The 16,160-nt window shown below is 56.8% G+C and overlaps 2 protein-coding genes across 10 annotated transcripts; both read left to right on the forward strand.

The window, feature by feature from the left end:
- Positions 1 to 510: 510 nt before the first annotated feature.
- POLM (DNA polymerase mu) lies at positions 511 to 11,725 on the forward strand. Of its 9 annotated transcripts, XM_012439213.2 has the most exons (11): positions 511 to 789; positions 2,279 to 2,462; positions 3,230 to 3,328; positions 3,446 to 3,616; positions 4,374 to 4,445; positions 6,542 to 6,662; positions 8,740 to 8,872; positions 9,028 to 9,130; positions 9,236 to 9,478; positions 9,555 to 9,638; positions 9,815 to 11,725. In XM_012439213.2, exons 1-11 carry the CDS (start codon positions 602 to 604, stop codon positions 9,899 to 9,901), a joined length of 1,485 nt encoding a protein of 494 aa, XP_012294636.1. In that variant the 5' UTR covers positions 511 to 601; the 3' UTR covers positions 9,902 to 11,725. The 9 variants fall into 9 exon arrangements, with proteins under 9 accessions (XP_012294636.1, XP_064222799.1, XP_064222798.1 ...); XM_064366729.1 differs by having other exon boundaries at positions 602 to 789; positions 9,028 to 9,478; positions 9,834 to 11,725; XM_064366728.1 differs by having other exon boundaries at positions 602 to 789; positions 9,555 to 11,725.
- Positions 11,726 to 13,073: 1,348 nt separating this feature from the next.
- On the forward strand, positions 13,074 to 15,769 carry PGAM2 (phosphoglycerate mutase 2). The gene is made up of 3 exons (XM_012439203.3): positions 13,074 to 13,710; positions 13,814 to 13,994; positions 15,566 to 15,769. Exons 1-3 carry the CDS (start codon positions 13,297 to 13,299, stop codon positions 15,730 to 15,732), a joined length of 762 nt encoding a protein of 253 aa, XP_012294626.1. The 5' UTR covers positions 13,074 to 13,296; the 3' UTR covers positions 15,733 to 15,769.
- The last annotated feature ends 391 nt before the right edge of the window (positions 15,770 to 16,160 follow it).

The following is a 16,160-nucleotide window of genomic DNA, read 5'->3' on the forward strand; positions in this document are numbered from 1 at the left end:
CGGCCGCCGGCTTCCGTGTGACAGTCCCGAGCGCAGAGGGACCGAGCAGGGCCCGCACGCGTCCGACCCGAGCCGCCAGCTCAACCCTAGACCCACCCCCCGCGCCGAGGACGCAGCCCATCCCATCCCGCCCCGCCCCGCCCCGCCCCGCCCCGCCCCGCCCCGCCCCGCCCGGGCCTAGGTCCCAGTCCACCCGCACAGGCAGAGGACGGCCCCTTGACCCCGCCTCCTCCATCCTCTTCAACACCCTCCCCGCCCCTCTCCAGCCCCGCCTCTCCTCCAGGAGGCCCGTGGGGCTGAGCAACGCTTTCGTAGAGAGTAATTTAAATAAAAGGTGTGTCCTATGCTGTTATTTGCATGGAGGCGGGGCTTCCGGAGCTGCCGGGACACCCAATCCTGTAGGAGCCCGGACCCTCCCCAGCGCTCCGATTGGCCCAGGTCGCGAATCCCACGGAGAGGCCTCATTTGCATAGGGCGGGGCCACGTCCTCTTCCAGCCGGCGCCCGCCCGCCCGCTTCCGCCAGTCTCACTGTGGCTTCCTTCCGTCTTCCCCCGTATTTCTCTCTGCGTTCGCGCTGCGCTGCCGGCGGCTGTGGACCCGATGCTCCCCAAACGGCGGCGAGCGCGGGTCAGGTCCCCTAGCGGCGATGCCGCTTCCTCCACGCTGCCTTCCACGCGCTTCCCCGGCGTCGCCATCTACCTGGTCGAGCCCCACATGGGTCGCAGCCGCCGGGCCTTCCTCACACGCCTGGCGCGCTCCAAAGGCTTCCGCGTCCTCGACTCCTGCAGGTGCGGGGCGGCGCGGCGCAGCGAGGTCTTCCGTGGGCAGCTCTGTCGCGGGGCGCGGGAGGTCTGCGTTCAGGGTGCGGAGCCGCAGGAGATGACTTCGCGGCGACCCTGGCGTGAGGCTGGCCACTTTGCTCTCTCCTGGCCCGGAAGGCCTCTTGACAGCAGAGGATGTTGAGGTCGCAAATTGGAAATGATTTGCACTCAGCCGCCGGGGGCAGCGGCACCTGCGGTTTTGGATTTTTTTTTTTTTTTTTTTTATGAGACAGAGTTGCGCAGGCTGGAGTGCAGTGGCGGGCTCTCCGCTCACTGCAACCTCCGGCTCCCGGTTCAAGCGATTCTCCTGCCCCAGCCTCCCGAGTAGCTGGGATTACAAGCATGGCGCCTCACGCCATCGGCTAATTTTGTGTTTTTAGTGGAGACGGGGTTTCTAACTCAGGCTGGTCTCGAACCTCTGACCTCAGGTGATCCGTCCGCCGTAGCCTCCCAAAGTGCTTCCCCGGCGTCTTACAGGCGTGTCACCACGCCCGGCCTGGTTTGGATTTTAAGTTTGCTGTGGCACTTCATGATGTGTGACCTTTCCCTGAGCCTCTATCTCCTCTTCTGTAGAGTGCTATTAATTAGGGCCAGGAGTGTTTTAAAGGATCACTTCGAGAATCAAAACCAGAGGTCAGGAGTAATTAATAAGCAGTTTTATTTGCTAATGGCCCTTCTGCCTGGGCCAAGTCCCACCTGTGAGCGAGACTGCTCAGGAGATCCGGAGCCCTCAGGCTCCTCTGTCCTCAGCCCTGAGTAGGGAGGGAACCAAGAAGAGAAAAAATGGCGGCTACAGAGACAACACCCAGAGCAAGGGAGCTGGGGGTGGCCCCTAGTTTGGAGGTTGAGAGCGCAAACGAACCCGGGGTTAGTATACCCCTACAGTTGTGTTTGGTTTTTTAATGTTATCCGGGATCAGTAGTGCACCAGACCCACTTAGGAGAGGATGATGACAGCAGCTTAGTGTAGGAGGCACTATCTTTGTACCAAACAACCCCACAGGGTAAATATGTTATCTCTGCTTTGCAGAAGAGGAAATCAAAGTATAGATACGTGGCTTGCCCAAGAGCAAAACGAGTATGTGGCAGAGCTGGAGTTCAGACCCAGTCAGGCTCCTGCATCTCTACTGAAACCCCTGCTCTTAGATGAAGACCACCTGGTCCTGACCCCTAAGGAATTCCTTTCTCTGAGGTGGAGAGGGAAGGGAGAGAGCACAAGATTGAGCTGTGCTTGTGAGGGTAGCCAAAGCAGAGAACTATAGTTCTGAGGGCTGAGTGGCGGTCGTGTTCGTTTACCGTGGGAGGAGGGGCTGTTTGCAGGATGAATGGACACTCACCATGCAAGAATGAAGCCTTGGAGGTATAGAGCCAACCAGGGAGGGCTCTGGGCATCACCCTCCTCCTCCTCTTCCTTTTCCCTTTTCTTCCTCTTCTCCCTTCCCGCCTCCCTCCACTAGCTCCGAAGTGACACATGTTGTGATGGAACAGACCTCAGCAGAGGAGGCCATCAGCTGGCAGGAGCGCAGGATGGCAGCTGCTCCCCCAGGTTGCAGCCCCCCAGCTCTGCTGGACATAAGCTGGTTCACAGAGAGCCTGGCAGCTGGGCAGCCTGTACCTGTGGACTGCCGGCACCGCCTGGAGGTGAGCTGGGTGGAAGACTAGAGTTGGGGCTACAGTAGAAGCCCCAGTGTAGACCATTACTCAGCTGAGACAGGTAACATGGCAGCACTACCTCAATGTCCTTCAGAGGAGGTGGGCAGTGAGGACTCTACCCAGATCACCAGGGGCCACCTAGAAGCCAGTAGAGGAACCACAGCAGGGGCTGAGGGAGCCAGGCCATCCCAGCTTCTGTTCTCACTACTGGTGCAAATTCTGGGGTCCCCTTATTTTTACCTTCTTCAGGCCTTTCTTCCTCACCAAGTAGATGACATGGCAACTCTGAGTAGGATGACCCATGGATCAGCAGGAGCCTGTCCTCAGGATGCTGTAAGGCTCCCGGCCTCTGACAGATGTGGGCTCAGGGCCAGGTTGCCTGTGTTTAAGGCTCATGCTGTGAGCCATGGTCATGGGACCAGCTCCCTAGCCTCCAAGGCCTCAGCATCCCTAGTCCTCTTGGTTGTGAGGATTGGGGTGATGGAGCACGTGTGTCGTGCAGCAGCAGGAGAAGTGCCCAAAGAGCTGGCAGATATGACTGCTGCTACCCTGCTGTGAGGAGCCCCGTCCACAGCCTGTTCTGCAGGGTGGCGCCTCCCTTGGCCCCATGCCTCTGGTGTTTTTTTGCCCACCTCTGTCCCTTGAGTTCCAGAGGGCCTGAGTTGGACACCCCAGGAGAAGCAAGGCCCGGGTACGGCCCGGCTCTCCTGCCAGCCCTGCAGCCTCACGGCAACCTGTTTATTACACATCCCCAGGTGGCCGGGCCTGGGAAAAGGCCTCCGAGCCCAGCATGGATGCCTACCTATGCCTGCCAGCGCCCCACGCCCCTCACACACCACAATACTAGCCTCACAGTGAGCTACTTCTGAACCTTGGCCAGCCCTGGGGGTTGGGGACGAGGGTACAGATGGGTGGTAGCTGGCTGGTTGGAGCTGCCCACCCTGCCCCTTACGTAGGGCACCTCCCTGCAGGAGGCTCTGGAGACACTGGCGGAGGCGGCGGGCTTCGAAGGCAGTGAGGGCCGCCTCCTCGCCTTCTGCAGAGCGGCCTCAGTGCTCAAAGCCCTTCCCAGCCCCGTCACAACACTGAGCCAGCTGCAGGGGCTGCCCCAGCTTGGAGAACACTCCTCTAGGGTTGTCCAGGTAGGTGCTTGCCATCCTGAGCAGGGTAAGTGGGTGGGTGGGGAGGCCTTGGGACCTGGTGAGACAGCAGAGGGTGCTGTGGGGGCAGGTGGGGACAGACAGACATGGGTGCTGACACTGCTAAGGCCTCAACAAGCCACCCGTGTGCTTAGAATCCTCCTGTGCACATCAGCCATTTACCCCTGGGTGACTGAGAGGACCCAGTGAATGGTGCTGCAAGGGGCCTGGCAGGGCTAGGGGTGACACTGTTGTCATTGTCATGAGTCCCAAACTGCCCTCCACAGTGGAATGGAAGAGAGCGCCCTGAGCCTGAGCCTCCCTTTTCAGTGCCCCAATGTGTTGAGTTGTCCTTTAGCGCACTTCCATCACAAGAATACGTAGTGACAGAAAATGCTTTTAAATGAAGTAGTAATGAGTTCACATGCTTTGAAAAACAGATATTTATGTGTCTTGGGACTTATTCAACTGAGAGATGATCCATGTTACCTGGAATCTCAGCTGTTGTAACTCCAGGCCTGAAGGAGCTTTGAGGCTGGAGCCCCAGCCTCCCAGCTGTGTGGCAGCAACTTTGGTCACCTCTCTGGGCCCAGTTTCCATTTCCAGATCGCACCAGACCCTGACCCCACAAAGCTATCTCTGCAGGGTGTTGGAGGAGACTGCCTCAGTCCTTGGGCCCCCAGCCCTGACCCTAACTCCCTGCCTTTCTCTTTCTCCCCACGCCCTTAGGCTTAGAGTTCTGCTTTGTTCCCTCCCTCAGGAGCTGCTGGAGCATGGAGTGTGTGAAGAGGTGGAGAGAGTTCGTCGTGCGGAGAGGTACCAGACCATGAAGGTGCGTGGGGCGGGGCTGGGACCTGCCCTGGGAATGACAGCACCATGTATGGGGAGGCAAGCTGGGGCAGCTGACCCAGCCCAAGGGTCAGAGAAGATCTTGCTGAGGAAGTGGCAGCTAAGCTGACACCTGATATGCACAAGGCAGCCAAGTGGAGACAGGCAAGGAAGAAGCTTGTTTTGAGGACAGAATTTTCTAGATCACTCAGCACCATCTGGCTTTTGGGGGTTTTGTTTTTTTTTTATTTTGTTTTTGAAACAACAGGGTCTCACTTTGTCGCCCGGACTGGAGTACAGTGGTATAATTACAGCTCACTGCAGCCTCAACTTCCTGGGCTCAAACCATCCTCCCACTTCCGTCTCTGGAGTAGCTGGGACTATAGGCATGTACCACCACACCAGACTAATGTTTTTAAAAAGAGTTTCTCGTCAAGATGGGCTCTTGGTAATGTTGCCCAAGCTGGTCTCAAACCTCCATGCTCAAATGATTCTCCTGCCTTGGCCCCCAGTGTTGGGATTACAGGCATGAGTCACTGCGATCTGCCTTGACTATTTTTGATGGAATGTTCTTAAGTAGATTACACGCTGTGGCATCTTAAACAGAGCACACTGAGCCAAATGGACCCTTTGCTTGGGTGCTGCCACTGAGTGTGCTGGCCTTGCCCTTGCCCCCCTGCTGCAGGACCTTGTGTGTGATTTTCTCAGTGTTGTCAGCCTGGCTGTCTCCAAGACCACCTCCCCTCTGTTTCTGCTCGCTCCTGATCTGATAGGAAATGCTGTCTGAGCTCTTTTGAATACGTTGGATGTGCCTGCTCTGACACCCTTCTGCCAACTGGCTTTGTAGCTGGAGGTGTCACAGTGGTGGCCATATGGATAACTGTCAGTGAAGTGTGGCTTCCTGGGTGGATGGGGCCATGGGAGGTCACATAGAATGTTGTCAGGACTGACAGGGAGGGCTTCAAAGAGGGGAGACTTGAGCAATGTGTGAAGGATAAATGGGCTCAAATATGCAGGGAAAAGGGTAAGGGGCACTGGCAGGGACAGGGGACCAGATAAGCGTGACCACCGTGGTGAGCGCGGGAGGGAGGGGCCTGGAGAAGATGAGACGCCCTTAAAGTGGAGGGGGGTTAGTGAGTGCTTTCACTGTCAGCCCGACTGGAAGGCACCTCGGCTGCCAGAAAATTACATTAGTAATTAGAAGTTTATTAACAATATAATTGGGTTAATCTCATCATTTTTAGTCAGGATTCTGTGGGTTATGAGTGATAGTGACCCACCCCACACTCTTGGTTCACAGAATCAAGGAAAGGAGGGCCAGCAGAGCCCAGGATGGGAGGGCTGTGGCCAGTCTGCAGGAGAACTGGGCTCAGCAACCTGGGTATCACCTCCTCCTCCCCTCTGCCTCTCTGCGCTGTGGCTTTACCCTCTCTTGCCGTGCACCAGCTTCCTCCACCAGCTGGAAATGTGGCTACAAGAGGTGCTGGTGCTCGGCTGCCACGGGCTACAGCCTCCACCACTGTGTGGGCCTGCTCGCAGTCTCAGATCCAGAATTCCTAGGGAGGGTCTCCTAGTGGCTGACCTGAAGCAGGTGATATGCTTGGGCTGGGGCCCACCCTGTGTGGGAAGATGTGTGAGTGCCCCAGCCAGCCCCGCCAGCCCCGCTAGCCCCGCTCCTAAATCCACCCTTTTGATTGTTAACTCCTCATTGTTTTTTGCTCTTTGCTAAGGGGAACCACAAAAATTCGTTCAAGCTGCTGTTAGGTGGGAAAGGCATGGTTTTTCCAGTGACTTAGGAGCCACCTGCGCTGATGTGTTAGGGTGACTGTTTTGGTTATGTTGGAATCACAGGCTAGAGCTGTGTAAGGCCTGGGAGAGACCTTTCATAGAGGAGAGCAGAGGGGTGTGTGTGGGTTTGCTCCCCGAGATGGCAGGCTCCAGGTTTGAATCCTTGCCCTGTGGTCTAGGGCAGGTTGTGAGTGGGGACAGCGCCTGCCTGGTGCATGGTGGCTCCATGGGCCACATCATCCCGGAGCTGGTGGTCATCCAAGTCCAGCCATGAGAGCTCTGCCTGACCGGGCTGTGCTCCTTTCCCTACAGCTCTTCACCCAGGTCTTTGGGGTTGGTGTGAGGACTGCTGACCGGTGGTACCGGGAAGGACTGCGAACCCTGGATGACCTCCGAGAGCAGCCCCAGAAACTGACCCAACAGCAGAAAGCAGGTGAGCCCTCCAGAGAGCCCGGGCCCTGGGCTTCCCCAAACTGCGTCCTGGATCCCTCAGCACTGACTCCCTAGAAGCAAGAGAGCAGGCTGGTGCAGAGGGCTTGACGGCAGCCTTGTGTGGTGGACTTCCTGGGGTCTCCAGGAAGTGCAGTCAGGATCTAGCACAGCCCTTTCTCAATGGATGATGCTGACCACAGCAACTGCCATGGCATGCCAGGGGCTTGTGTCACTACATTACCTACTGGTTAGACTTTGTACCGGGGACAGCCTGGGCCTTGGGCACGCTGCCCAGTGTGGTGCCTGGTACACAGAGGCCTGCAGAGGTGGCACCATGCAGGGGAAAGAACATCAGCTTTCGAGTTTTCAGGTTTGAGTCCTATCTACCTTAACCTCTCTGAGTATGTTACATTTTCTGTAAAATGGAGAAGACAGGCTGGGCACGGTGACTCACACCTGTAATCCCAGCACTTTGGGAGGTTGAGGTGGGTGGATCGCTTGAGCTCAGGAGTTCAAGACCAGTCTGGGCAACATGGTAAAACCCCATGTCTACAGGAAATATAAGAGTTAGCCAGGCATAACGGTGGATTCCTGTAGTACCAGCTACTCATGAGGCTAAGGTACAAGGATCACTTGAGCCCCGGAGGTCAAGCCTTGAGGCCAAGGCGGAAATTGCAATGAGCTGAGATCAAGCCACTGCACTCCAGCCTGAGCAACAGAGCAAGACCCTATCTCAAAAATAAAAACAAGTGGGAAGTGACAGCATGGAATTCATAAGCTCCCCTGTGAGAGCCAGCAAGTGGCAGGTGTTCAGCAGATACTCTGCTCTCTCTGTGTGGCCTGTCTGGCTACTCTGGTCACACCATCTGAGACCTCCCTCGCGTTGAGCGCTCTGCTGAAGCAATCCCACAGCCCAGCAGGTACTGCCAGCTCCACTGCCTCTTCGCAGATCTCCCCCTGAGCCACTGCCCAGTTCAGCTGACAGGAAGTGAGACCCGCAGAGCTGGTTCCTCTTGATCACCTCTCCCCACAACAAGAGTAGTCAGGGATGGCTAGCAGCATTTATGGAGGGCTCACTGTGCCAGGTGCTGCTGTTCCTCACATTTAAACCTTTCCTTGGCCAGGTGCTGTGGCTCATACCTTTATGTAATCCCAGCACTTTGGAAGGCTGAGGCAGGTGGATCACCCGAGGTCAGGAGTTCAAGACCAGCCTGGCCAACATGGTGAAACCGCATCTCTACTAAAAATACAAAAATTAGCTGGGTGTGGTGCAGGAACCCGTAATCCCAGCTACTCTAGAGGCTGAGGCAGGAGAATCACTTGAACCTGGGAGGTGGAGATTGCTGTGAGCCAGGATTGCGCCACTGCACTCCAGCCTGGGCAACAAGAGTGAGACTCCGTCATAAACAAACAAACCAACCTTTCCTTAACTGGATGTGGGAGGCTAATAGGTAAGGAGACAGAAGTAGGCCAGAGTGAGGTGTTCACAGTGGCAGAGCCATCTTCCATCTTTTTACCACCTCTTGGTCCCACTTTATGCACAAGAAAACTGAGACATCAAAAGAGATAGCCTGTGTCATGACTGTATCAACATCAGTATCCTTATATTTGGTTGCAAAATTATAGTTTTGCAAGGTGTTACCTTTTAGGGAGCTGGGTAAAAGGCACATGGGATTTCCCTGTGCTATCTATTTTCTTTTTTTTTTAAAGAGACAGGGTTTCACTGTGTTGCCCAGGCTTGCCTCAAACTCCTGGGCACAAGTGATCCTCCTGCCTCAGCCTCCTGTGTAGCTGGGATTACAGGCGTGAGCCACTGCGCCCAGCTTCCCTGTGCTATTTGTTTTAACTGCAAGTGAATCTACAACTATCTCAAAATAAAAGTTTAATATTTAAAGGGGGAGACAAGATAGTGTCATGCTTAGATTGGGATCTCATTCTGCTCCCTGCCCTAGCCTCACCTTTGTCCGAGGCCTCTCCCAGTCCTGCAGCCCCAGGGTGACCACCTCATGCTGGTGAGGGATGGGGGCTTGGTGTGGTGGATGGGCTGGGTGAATCAGAGGGGCTGGTGCTGCCCCCAGGGCTCCAGTACCACCAGGACCTGAGCACCCCAGTCCTGCGGTCCGATGTAGATGCCCTGCAGCAGGCGGTGGAAGAAGCTGTGGGGCAGGCCATGCCTGGGGCCACCGTCACACTGACCGGCGGCTTCCGCAGGTAAGGAGGCCGGATGTGCCCCTCTGGCTTGGCTTCAGACCCCTCCCCAGTGAAGGGACCTGAGTCGGGGACCCTGAAGCAGGCCTTCCCACTCATTGGAAGGGATGGAGTGAGCAAGCTGTGTCCCTGAGTCAGAGTCAGACTGGCCCCCTCAGGGGGAAGTTGCAGGGCCATGATGTGGACTTCCTCATCACCCACCCCAAGGAGGGCCAGGAGGCGGGGCTGCTGCCCAGAGTGATGCACCGCCTGCAGGACCAGGTGAGGGCCTCCCTGCTCCCCAGGAGCCACTGCTGGCCAATGCCACCGCTTCCTGCTCTCTCTATGCCACAGGGCAGTCCCAGCCATGCCCACCTCTCTCCACAGGGCCTCATCCTGTACCACCAGCACCAGCATAGCCGCTGGGAGTCCCCTACCCGCCTGGCCCAGCAGAGCCACATGGATGCTTTCGAGAGGAGTTTCTGCATTTTCCGCCTACCACAACCTCCAGGGGCTGCTGTGGGGGGATCCCCGGGGTCCTGCCCATCCTGGAAGGCCGTGAGGGTGGACTTGGTGGTCGTACCCATCAGCCAGTTCCCTTTCGCCCTGCTCGGCTGGACTGGCTCCAAGGTAGGCAGTGTGTTGCTGGGCCACCATGTGGGGCGGGCCCAGGCCAGCCCTGCTGAGGACAGTCCCTTTCCTGCAGCTTTTCCAGCGGGAGCTGCGCCGCTTCAGCCGGAAGGAGAAGGGCCTGTGGCTGAATAGCCATGGGCTGTTTGACCCAGAGCAGGTACATCGTTGGGGACTGGGGACAGGAAACAGCACCCATAGTCTGCTCCGTGACCCACAATCTGAAATGGCCCCATACCCCACCTTGGTGCTGGGCTCTGCCTCTGCTCCAGCCTTCCTCTGGGGAAGCAGTCCTGGCCTGATTCCTAGGTCACAGAAGTCCTGCTTCTGTTGCAGAAGACGTTTTTCCATGCAGCTTCAGAGGAAGACATCTTCAGACACTTGGGCCTTGAGTACCTTCCTCCAGAGCAGAGAAACGCCTGAGCCTGCCTGTGGCCCCCATTTCTACTCAGGAAATTGGGCCACCCCCAACTTGGCCACTGAATGTCTCCAGACAGATATGCTGCCCCCGACCCCCACCTTCACCCCTCCCAAGTGGAGGAGCCCCTCCCCACCAGGGCCTGGCTCTACCAGAGGTCAGCTGTGCCTGAGGGAATCAGTTGAGCCCTTGCTGGCGTGCTGCAGGGGGGAGCTTTTGGTGTCAGCCTCATTGCTGCGTGACCGTGGGTCTGCTCTTAGCCTACCCATGGTTCATGTTCCCGCCCTGGACAGGGCATGTGAGCGGGGCCCACTTCGTGGAGCCTTGGCAGGGCCTGTAGTCATGAATGGCAAGTGGTTTGTTTGCCTGATGTGCAGTGTCCCATCAGTTGCACTGCAGTTACTGTGGCTCCTGTAGGGCACCCTGTCCAGAAGTTCCCGGAAGAGAACCATGCATCCCTGTGCTCCGTTTGAGCCATGACGTGGAGGCTGTGGTTCTTGTCCACAAGGAGCATACTGTGGAGTGTGCTGTAGGCATCTGGACAGGGAGAGGGCCGGGGTAGGAGTTGGGAGGAAGAGAATTTTCAACTCTAGGGCTTCAGTACTGCAGTGCCCCAAGCCAGGCTCTGGGCTTCTTCCTTTAAGGCCTGTTCTCAGCATGCTCTCTCAAAAATAGGCATCTCCTGCCACTCCTGGCTCATTGCCCTTTAATGGCTCCAAACCCTAAGTCTGCATGTGGCCCCGGGCTCTGGCATTTCTGCCAGCCCCTTTCTCCAGCCCCACTGGCCCCGAGCCGCTTCCTGCCTCACAGGCTTCCTGTTTGATGCACCCAGACTCCCTCCCCTTCTCACTGCAGAAGCACTGAGGTGGGCTGGACACGGGTGTCCTCCATGTCCCTCCCATCCCCAGGCACGCTGTGGCCTCAGGCTTTGCCCTGGCCATGCCATCCACCTGGAGTGTGCCCTCCTCTTCTTCAGGCCTTAAATCAGAAGTCACTTTGTTAGGCGAGGACTTCCCAGACCACTCATTACATTAAAAAATATTTTAAAAATGAACATGCAGGAAGGTTGACTCTTGGGGTACAGTTTTGCACGTGTGGGACACACCAGGTCCGTCCCCAGAACACTTCTCTCGCTGTCCTATTGTGGTCACATGGTTCTCCACCCCCACCCACTTAGCGGCTCTCCATCCCTATAGTTTTGCTTTCTCCAGAATGTCATGTAAATGGAGCCAAACAATATTTAACCTTTGGAGTGGCCTCTCCACAGCCTAATGCCTTTGACTTTCCTGCAGTTTGCTGGGTGTATTGAGTTTGTACTTTATTCCATGCCATGGGTGTTACACAGTTTATCCATTCAACTATTGAACGTCTGGGTTGCGGCTGGGCGCTGTGGCTCATGCCTGTAATCCCAGCACTTTGGGAGGCTGAGGCGGGTGGATCACTTGAGGCCAGGAGTTTGAGACCAACCTGGCCAACATGGTGAAACTCTGTACAGAAAATACAAAAATTAGCTGGACATGTTGGCTCACACCCGTATTGCCAGCTACTCGGGAGGCTGAAGCGTAAGAATTGCTTGAACCTTGATGCCAAGGTTGCAGTGAGCTGATATCGTGCCACTGCACTCCAGCCTGGGCGATGGAGACTCTGCCTAAAAAGAAAAAAGAATATCTGGATTGTTTCCAGGACTTGGAGATTATGAATCATACTTCTGTAGACATGCAGGTACAGGTTTCTGTGTAACACATAGGTCTTCGTTTCTCTTGGGGGAATAGCCAGACATAGGATTATTGGGTCATTTGGTAAGTACATGTTTATTTCATTAGAGCCAAGTTGTTGTCCAGAGTGCCTTTGTCATTTTGCAGTCCACCAGCGATGTGAGCACCCCTGTAAGTTAAACACTTCACAGTAGGCAGTTGCTCTGTATCCCTGTCAGCACTTGATAGTTTCAGAATTTGTTAACTTTAGCTTTTCTAGTAGGTACATAGCAGTAGTTCAGTGTGGTTTTATTTTGCATTTCCCTAATGCCTGACAATGTTGAGCATCTGTTCACGGGCTTCTACATCCTTGCTGGTGAAGTGTCTGTTCCACTCTTTTTTTTTTTTGGAGACAGAGTTTTGCTCTTGTTGCCCAAGCTGGAGTGCGCCTACCAGCCTTGGGGGTCCTGGCAGCCCACAGGATTCTGCCCACTGGGACTTGTGTGCCAACCTTTGTGAAGCCTCAGCTTCACAGGCCCCAAGCCTTGAGCCCCTCCCCAGATGGGCCAGCAGGGATGAATGGAGGCATGTCGAGGGTTTCTTGCATACTCAGTTCCAAGTCTCAGAGTGGTGGTCCCTCTGCTGGCCTCCCACCCACCCTCTCCTGCTATCACAAGTGTGGCAGGTGACAGTGGTCACTGGGGTGGGGTGGGAGGAAGTGGAAGGCCCTGGATAGGGCCCATGCCCAAGGGTCTGGCGAAGACCCCTTCATTAGGGTCCCAACTGTGACTTTATTCTCATTGTCTCTTCCCTGCCCCAGTGGCCCTCATCCCCCAAACCTGAATGCAGAAGTCTTGGTCCTGAATTAAACTCCGTGCCACCCCTCAGCTTACGTTGTGGGTTCCTGCTAAGCTGAGCACTTACCTAACAATCAAGACCTCTGATAGTCCTCAGTCCTACCCCGCAACCCCCTTGGATTTTTCTTTTTCAAGGTGGTTTCAGCTAGGAGGGTCAGCGTGGCTTGGGTGAGGGCAGACAGGGTAGGAGCATGTGGCAGGTATGGATGACACCTTGACAAAGGGACCCCACAGGAGAGATGGGGACCCTTTCCCCTCATTGTCCTGGAAACCCAGCTCAGCCCCAGCCCTTGCCCATGCTGCTGCCTGGTACCTTCCACAAGGCCAGACCCCTCCCCGCAAAGCTGTGGCCTGCACCAGCTCCTCTGGCTCTCCTCCTCTGTCTGCTGAGGGGCCCCTCCCAGCCTGGCTGCCAGTCACAGGAGAAAGGGGTTGGGGTTTTGTTTGTGCCTCTGCCGGAGCAGAGAAGGACTGACGGGGTCACTGAGCCTTGCCCTGGAGAGCCCCTCTGTCCCTGCTGCCCCCACCTCCCCTGGCCCAGACTTCTGCCCTTCATGCCCATCCCTGAGCAGCAGCCCTACTCAGGCTGGGCTCTGGGTGCCAGCTGGTTATGGACATGCCACCTGAGCCCAGGCCAGGAGCCTCTGGATTCATGAGGCTATTTTAAGCACAGCTTCTTGGCCTGCACTCCCCTGGCCCCCAGAAGCTCAGCTACTGGTCATCTGCCACCGCCTAGAATGCTGATTGGCAGTTGGCTGGGGTGGGGGCTGGGAAAACACTGTCATAAAGCTGAGAGTGCTGGGGAACAGCCGTCCCTGTCCAGAGTCCTCTGTGGTTCCTGCTGCCACCATGGCCACCCACCGCCTCGTGATGGTCCGGCACGGTGAGAGTACATGGAATCAGGAGAACCGTTTCTGTGGCTGGTTCGATGCAGAGCTGAGTGAGAAGGGGGCTGAGGAGGCCAAGCGGGGAGCCAAGGCCATCAAGGACGCTAAGATGGAGTTTGACATCTGCTACACGTCGGTGCTGAAGCGGGCCATCCGTACCCTCTGGGCCATCCTGGACATCACAGACCAGATGTGGCTGCCTGTGGTGCGCACTTGGCGCCTCAACGAGCGGCACTACGGAGGCCTCACGGGCCTCAACAAGGCGGAAACAGCTGCCAAGCACGGAGAGGAGCAGGTGAAGATCTGGAGGCGCTCCTTCGACATCCCGCCGCCCCCCATGGACGACAAACACCCCTACTACAACTCCATTAGCAAGGTGGGCTGCCTCCACTGGGGAGGCCTCTGGGAGGCTGTGAGGTGGGGAGTCGGGCGGGGGTCCGCTGTCTCGGGAGGGAAAGCAATGTGCCTGTGTCCTCCAGGAGCGTCGGTACGCAGGCCTGAAGCCCAGCGAACTGCCCACCTGTGAAAGCCTCAAGGACACCATTGCTCGGGCCCTGCCCTTCTGGAATGAGGAGATCGTTCCCCAGATCAAGGCCGGCAAGCGAGTGCTCATCGCAGCCCACGGGAACAGTCTGCGGGGCATCGTCAAGCACCTGGAAGGTGAGGCCGCCCTCGGGAACCCAGCAGGGTGGGTAGGCGGCAGCCCTGGCTGGCTTCTCATCTCAATAAATGCTCCCGCTGGCCCAGGCCACTCTCTAGGCGTGGGGTTCCACACTGTTCACTGAAAAGGGAGGGCTGAGAAGCCATTTTTTAGTTCTGTGAAACTTTCCTCATTTCTGTATAACTGGGACGTACTCCACAGGGGCTGACGGCACTTGAAACTCGCTGCATCCCGAGGCAGGGCAGGCTCCAAAGGTGGCATCTGCCCAGGGCCGCCCAGCCAGGAAATGGAGGGGCTGGGCTCAGTGCATCTGGCTCCAAATCCCAACTTTCCATGGGGCCCTGGACAAGCCACTTCCATCTCTGGGCCTCTACCTTTTCTGGGGTGGCAGGGAGCTCCCAGGGCTCCCCCTGGTACTGCCTCTTGATGTAGGCTTGGACCCCTCGCAGGGCCCTCCCCCATCAGGTCCTCAGAATTCCTGCATGAGCCCCACCACCCATCTCTCTCTGGACTCCCTCTCTGGGCAAAGGAAAGACCAATCAAAAGCAGGGTGCGAGACTTTGGAGTGGCCAGACTCCAGGCTTAGAGCTGGGGCTCCCACTGAAGAGCAAAGGACAATGGGCCCAGGATGTATGGGTGCAGGGCGGTCTCGCCCACAGTGACAGGCACCTCTCCACCTCCCACCTTAGTATTCTCAAATAGCAGGGCAGTCTAAATTAGCATCTTAATGCCCTTCAAGCTCGTTGAGTCCTGGAAAGGCTAGAAGGGTGTGCCCCAAACCTTCTGCTCCTTGGGCCAATGGGCGGCTGATCAGGGCATCCAGATTGGCAGGTCCTGGAGACTGGGCCAGCCCCAAGCCTGCCTGATCCACACATGGACGCCTGGCACCTGGCACTGGAGCCAGGCAAAGGGAAGGACCACCTGCCTCCTCTCCCTTCCAGGGGCTTCATGCAGCCCGATGGCCCTCCCACAGCTTGGTATTCTGGTGGTGACTGTGAGGGGATTTCAGTGGAGTGGAGGAGCCGGACTCCCCAGAGAACATTCTCTTAAACCTTCCTGCATGGAGCAGGGGTGGAGTGGTGCGAATACCAAAGGTCGAGCTGCTATTCCCAGCTCTGGGGCTGCAGGAGGCAGGCAGGGTCGGGTTTCGGACCAGGCACCGCCTCCCTCTCCCTCCTCCAGCTCCACTGAGCACTTGTTACTCTGTTCGGGATGTCTAGAATTTAGAGCACTTTAGAAACTAAAGGGCGAATGTCCTTCCTGACCCTCAACTTCAGTCTGGCTGGAGTCACACTGGGCTGAGGGGACTGTGGACAGCACCAGCACAGGTCACAGCCACTTGGGTGGGACTAAAGTCACCATTTCTTTCGCCACTGGGCTATTTCTGTAGGCTGCTTGGTCTAACTCAGTTACACCTTGACCTTTAGGAATACTTCTGTGGCCTCACTCTCAGGGCTGGGAGGGTTGGTGCCAGGGGAACTGGCTCTGTGGCCCATAAATGTCACACAGTGTCTGCTGTGTGAACAGGCTGGGTACAGAGGGGTTAAGGACACCTGTTCCTCCGGCACAGGGATGTCAGACCAGGCGATCATGGAGCTGAACCTGCCCACAGGGATCCCCATTGTGTATGAGCTGAACAACGAGCTGAAGCCCACCAAGCCCATGCAGTTCCTGGGTGACGAGGAAACGGTGCGGAAGGCCATGGAGGCTGTGGCTGCCCAGGGCAAGGCCAAGTGAGGGGTGGGCTTGGGCAATAAAGGCACCTCCTCCCACAGCCTGGAGTACAGTGCAGCTGGGCATGCCAGGCTCACCCACTATCAGCTGTGGGGACTCCAGAACAAGGGGTGCAGCCATCCACCCTCCCCCACTCCATGCCTGTGTCACCAGGGGCATGAGCCTAGTTAGTACCCACCCCTAGTCATCAGGACACTGAGCCAGGGCTGCAACCACTCCCATGAGTTTGCAGTCAGCACAAGCCCATGGTGACTGAACCTTCAGAGCTTCTTGGTAACCACACTGTAGAACTGGCATGCTTGGGGCCCGTTAGAGAGAAGAGGCCAAGTGACCCAGCCCTCCCCATGGGGAGCAAGAACCACAGCCAGGGCAGGCCTTCCCAGTTAGCTTCCTGCAGAGGACAGGTGGTCCTCTGCTCTCCCTGCAACCTG

Source organism: Aotus nancymaae, unplaced genomic scaffold (assembly GCF_030222135.1).
Source record: "Aotus nancymaae isolate 86718 unplaced genomic scaffold, 86718_ANA_hifiasm-v0.15.2.pri h1tg000065l, whole genome shotgun sequence".
Lineage (NCBI taxonomy): Eukaryota > Metazoa > Chordata > Mammalia > Primates > Aotidae > Aotus > Aotus nancymaae.

Bases quoted from the DNA above. Each gene is read 5' to 3' on its own strand.
- POLM (XM_012439206.2), top strand. From the start codon at position 602: ATGCTCCCCAAACGGCGGCGAGCGCGGGTCAGGTCCCCTAGCGGCGAT. The intron at 3,617-4,373 runs GTAGGTGCTTGC...TCCCTCCCTCAG, and splicing joins ACTCCTCTAGGGTTGTCCAG to GAGCTGCTGGAGCATGGAGT. The intron at 4,446-6,541 runs GTGCGTGGGGCG...CTTTCCCTACAG, and splicing joins AGAGGTACCAGACCATGAAG to CTCTTCACCCAGGTCTTTGG.
- PGAM2 (XM_012439203.3), top strand. From the start codon at position 13,297: ATGGCCACCCACCGCCTCGTGATGGTCCGGCACGGTGAGAGTACATGG. The intron at 13,711-13,813 runs GTGGGCTGCCTC...TGTGTCCTCCAG, and splicing joins ACTACAACTCCATTAGCAAG to GAGCGTCGGTACGCAGGCCT. The intron at 13,995-15,565 runs GTGAGGCCGCCC...CCTCCGGCACAG, and splicing joins CATCGTCAAGCACCTGGAAG to GGATGTCAGACCAGGCGATC.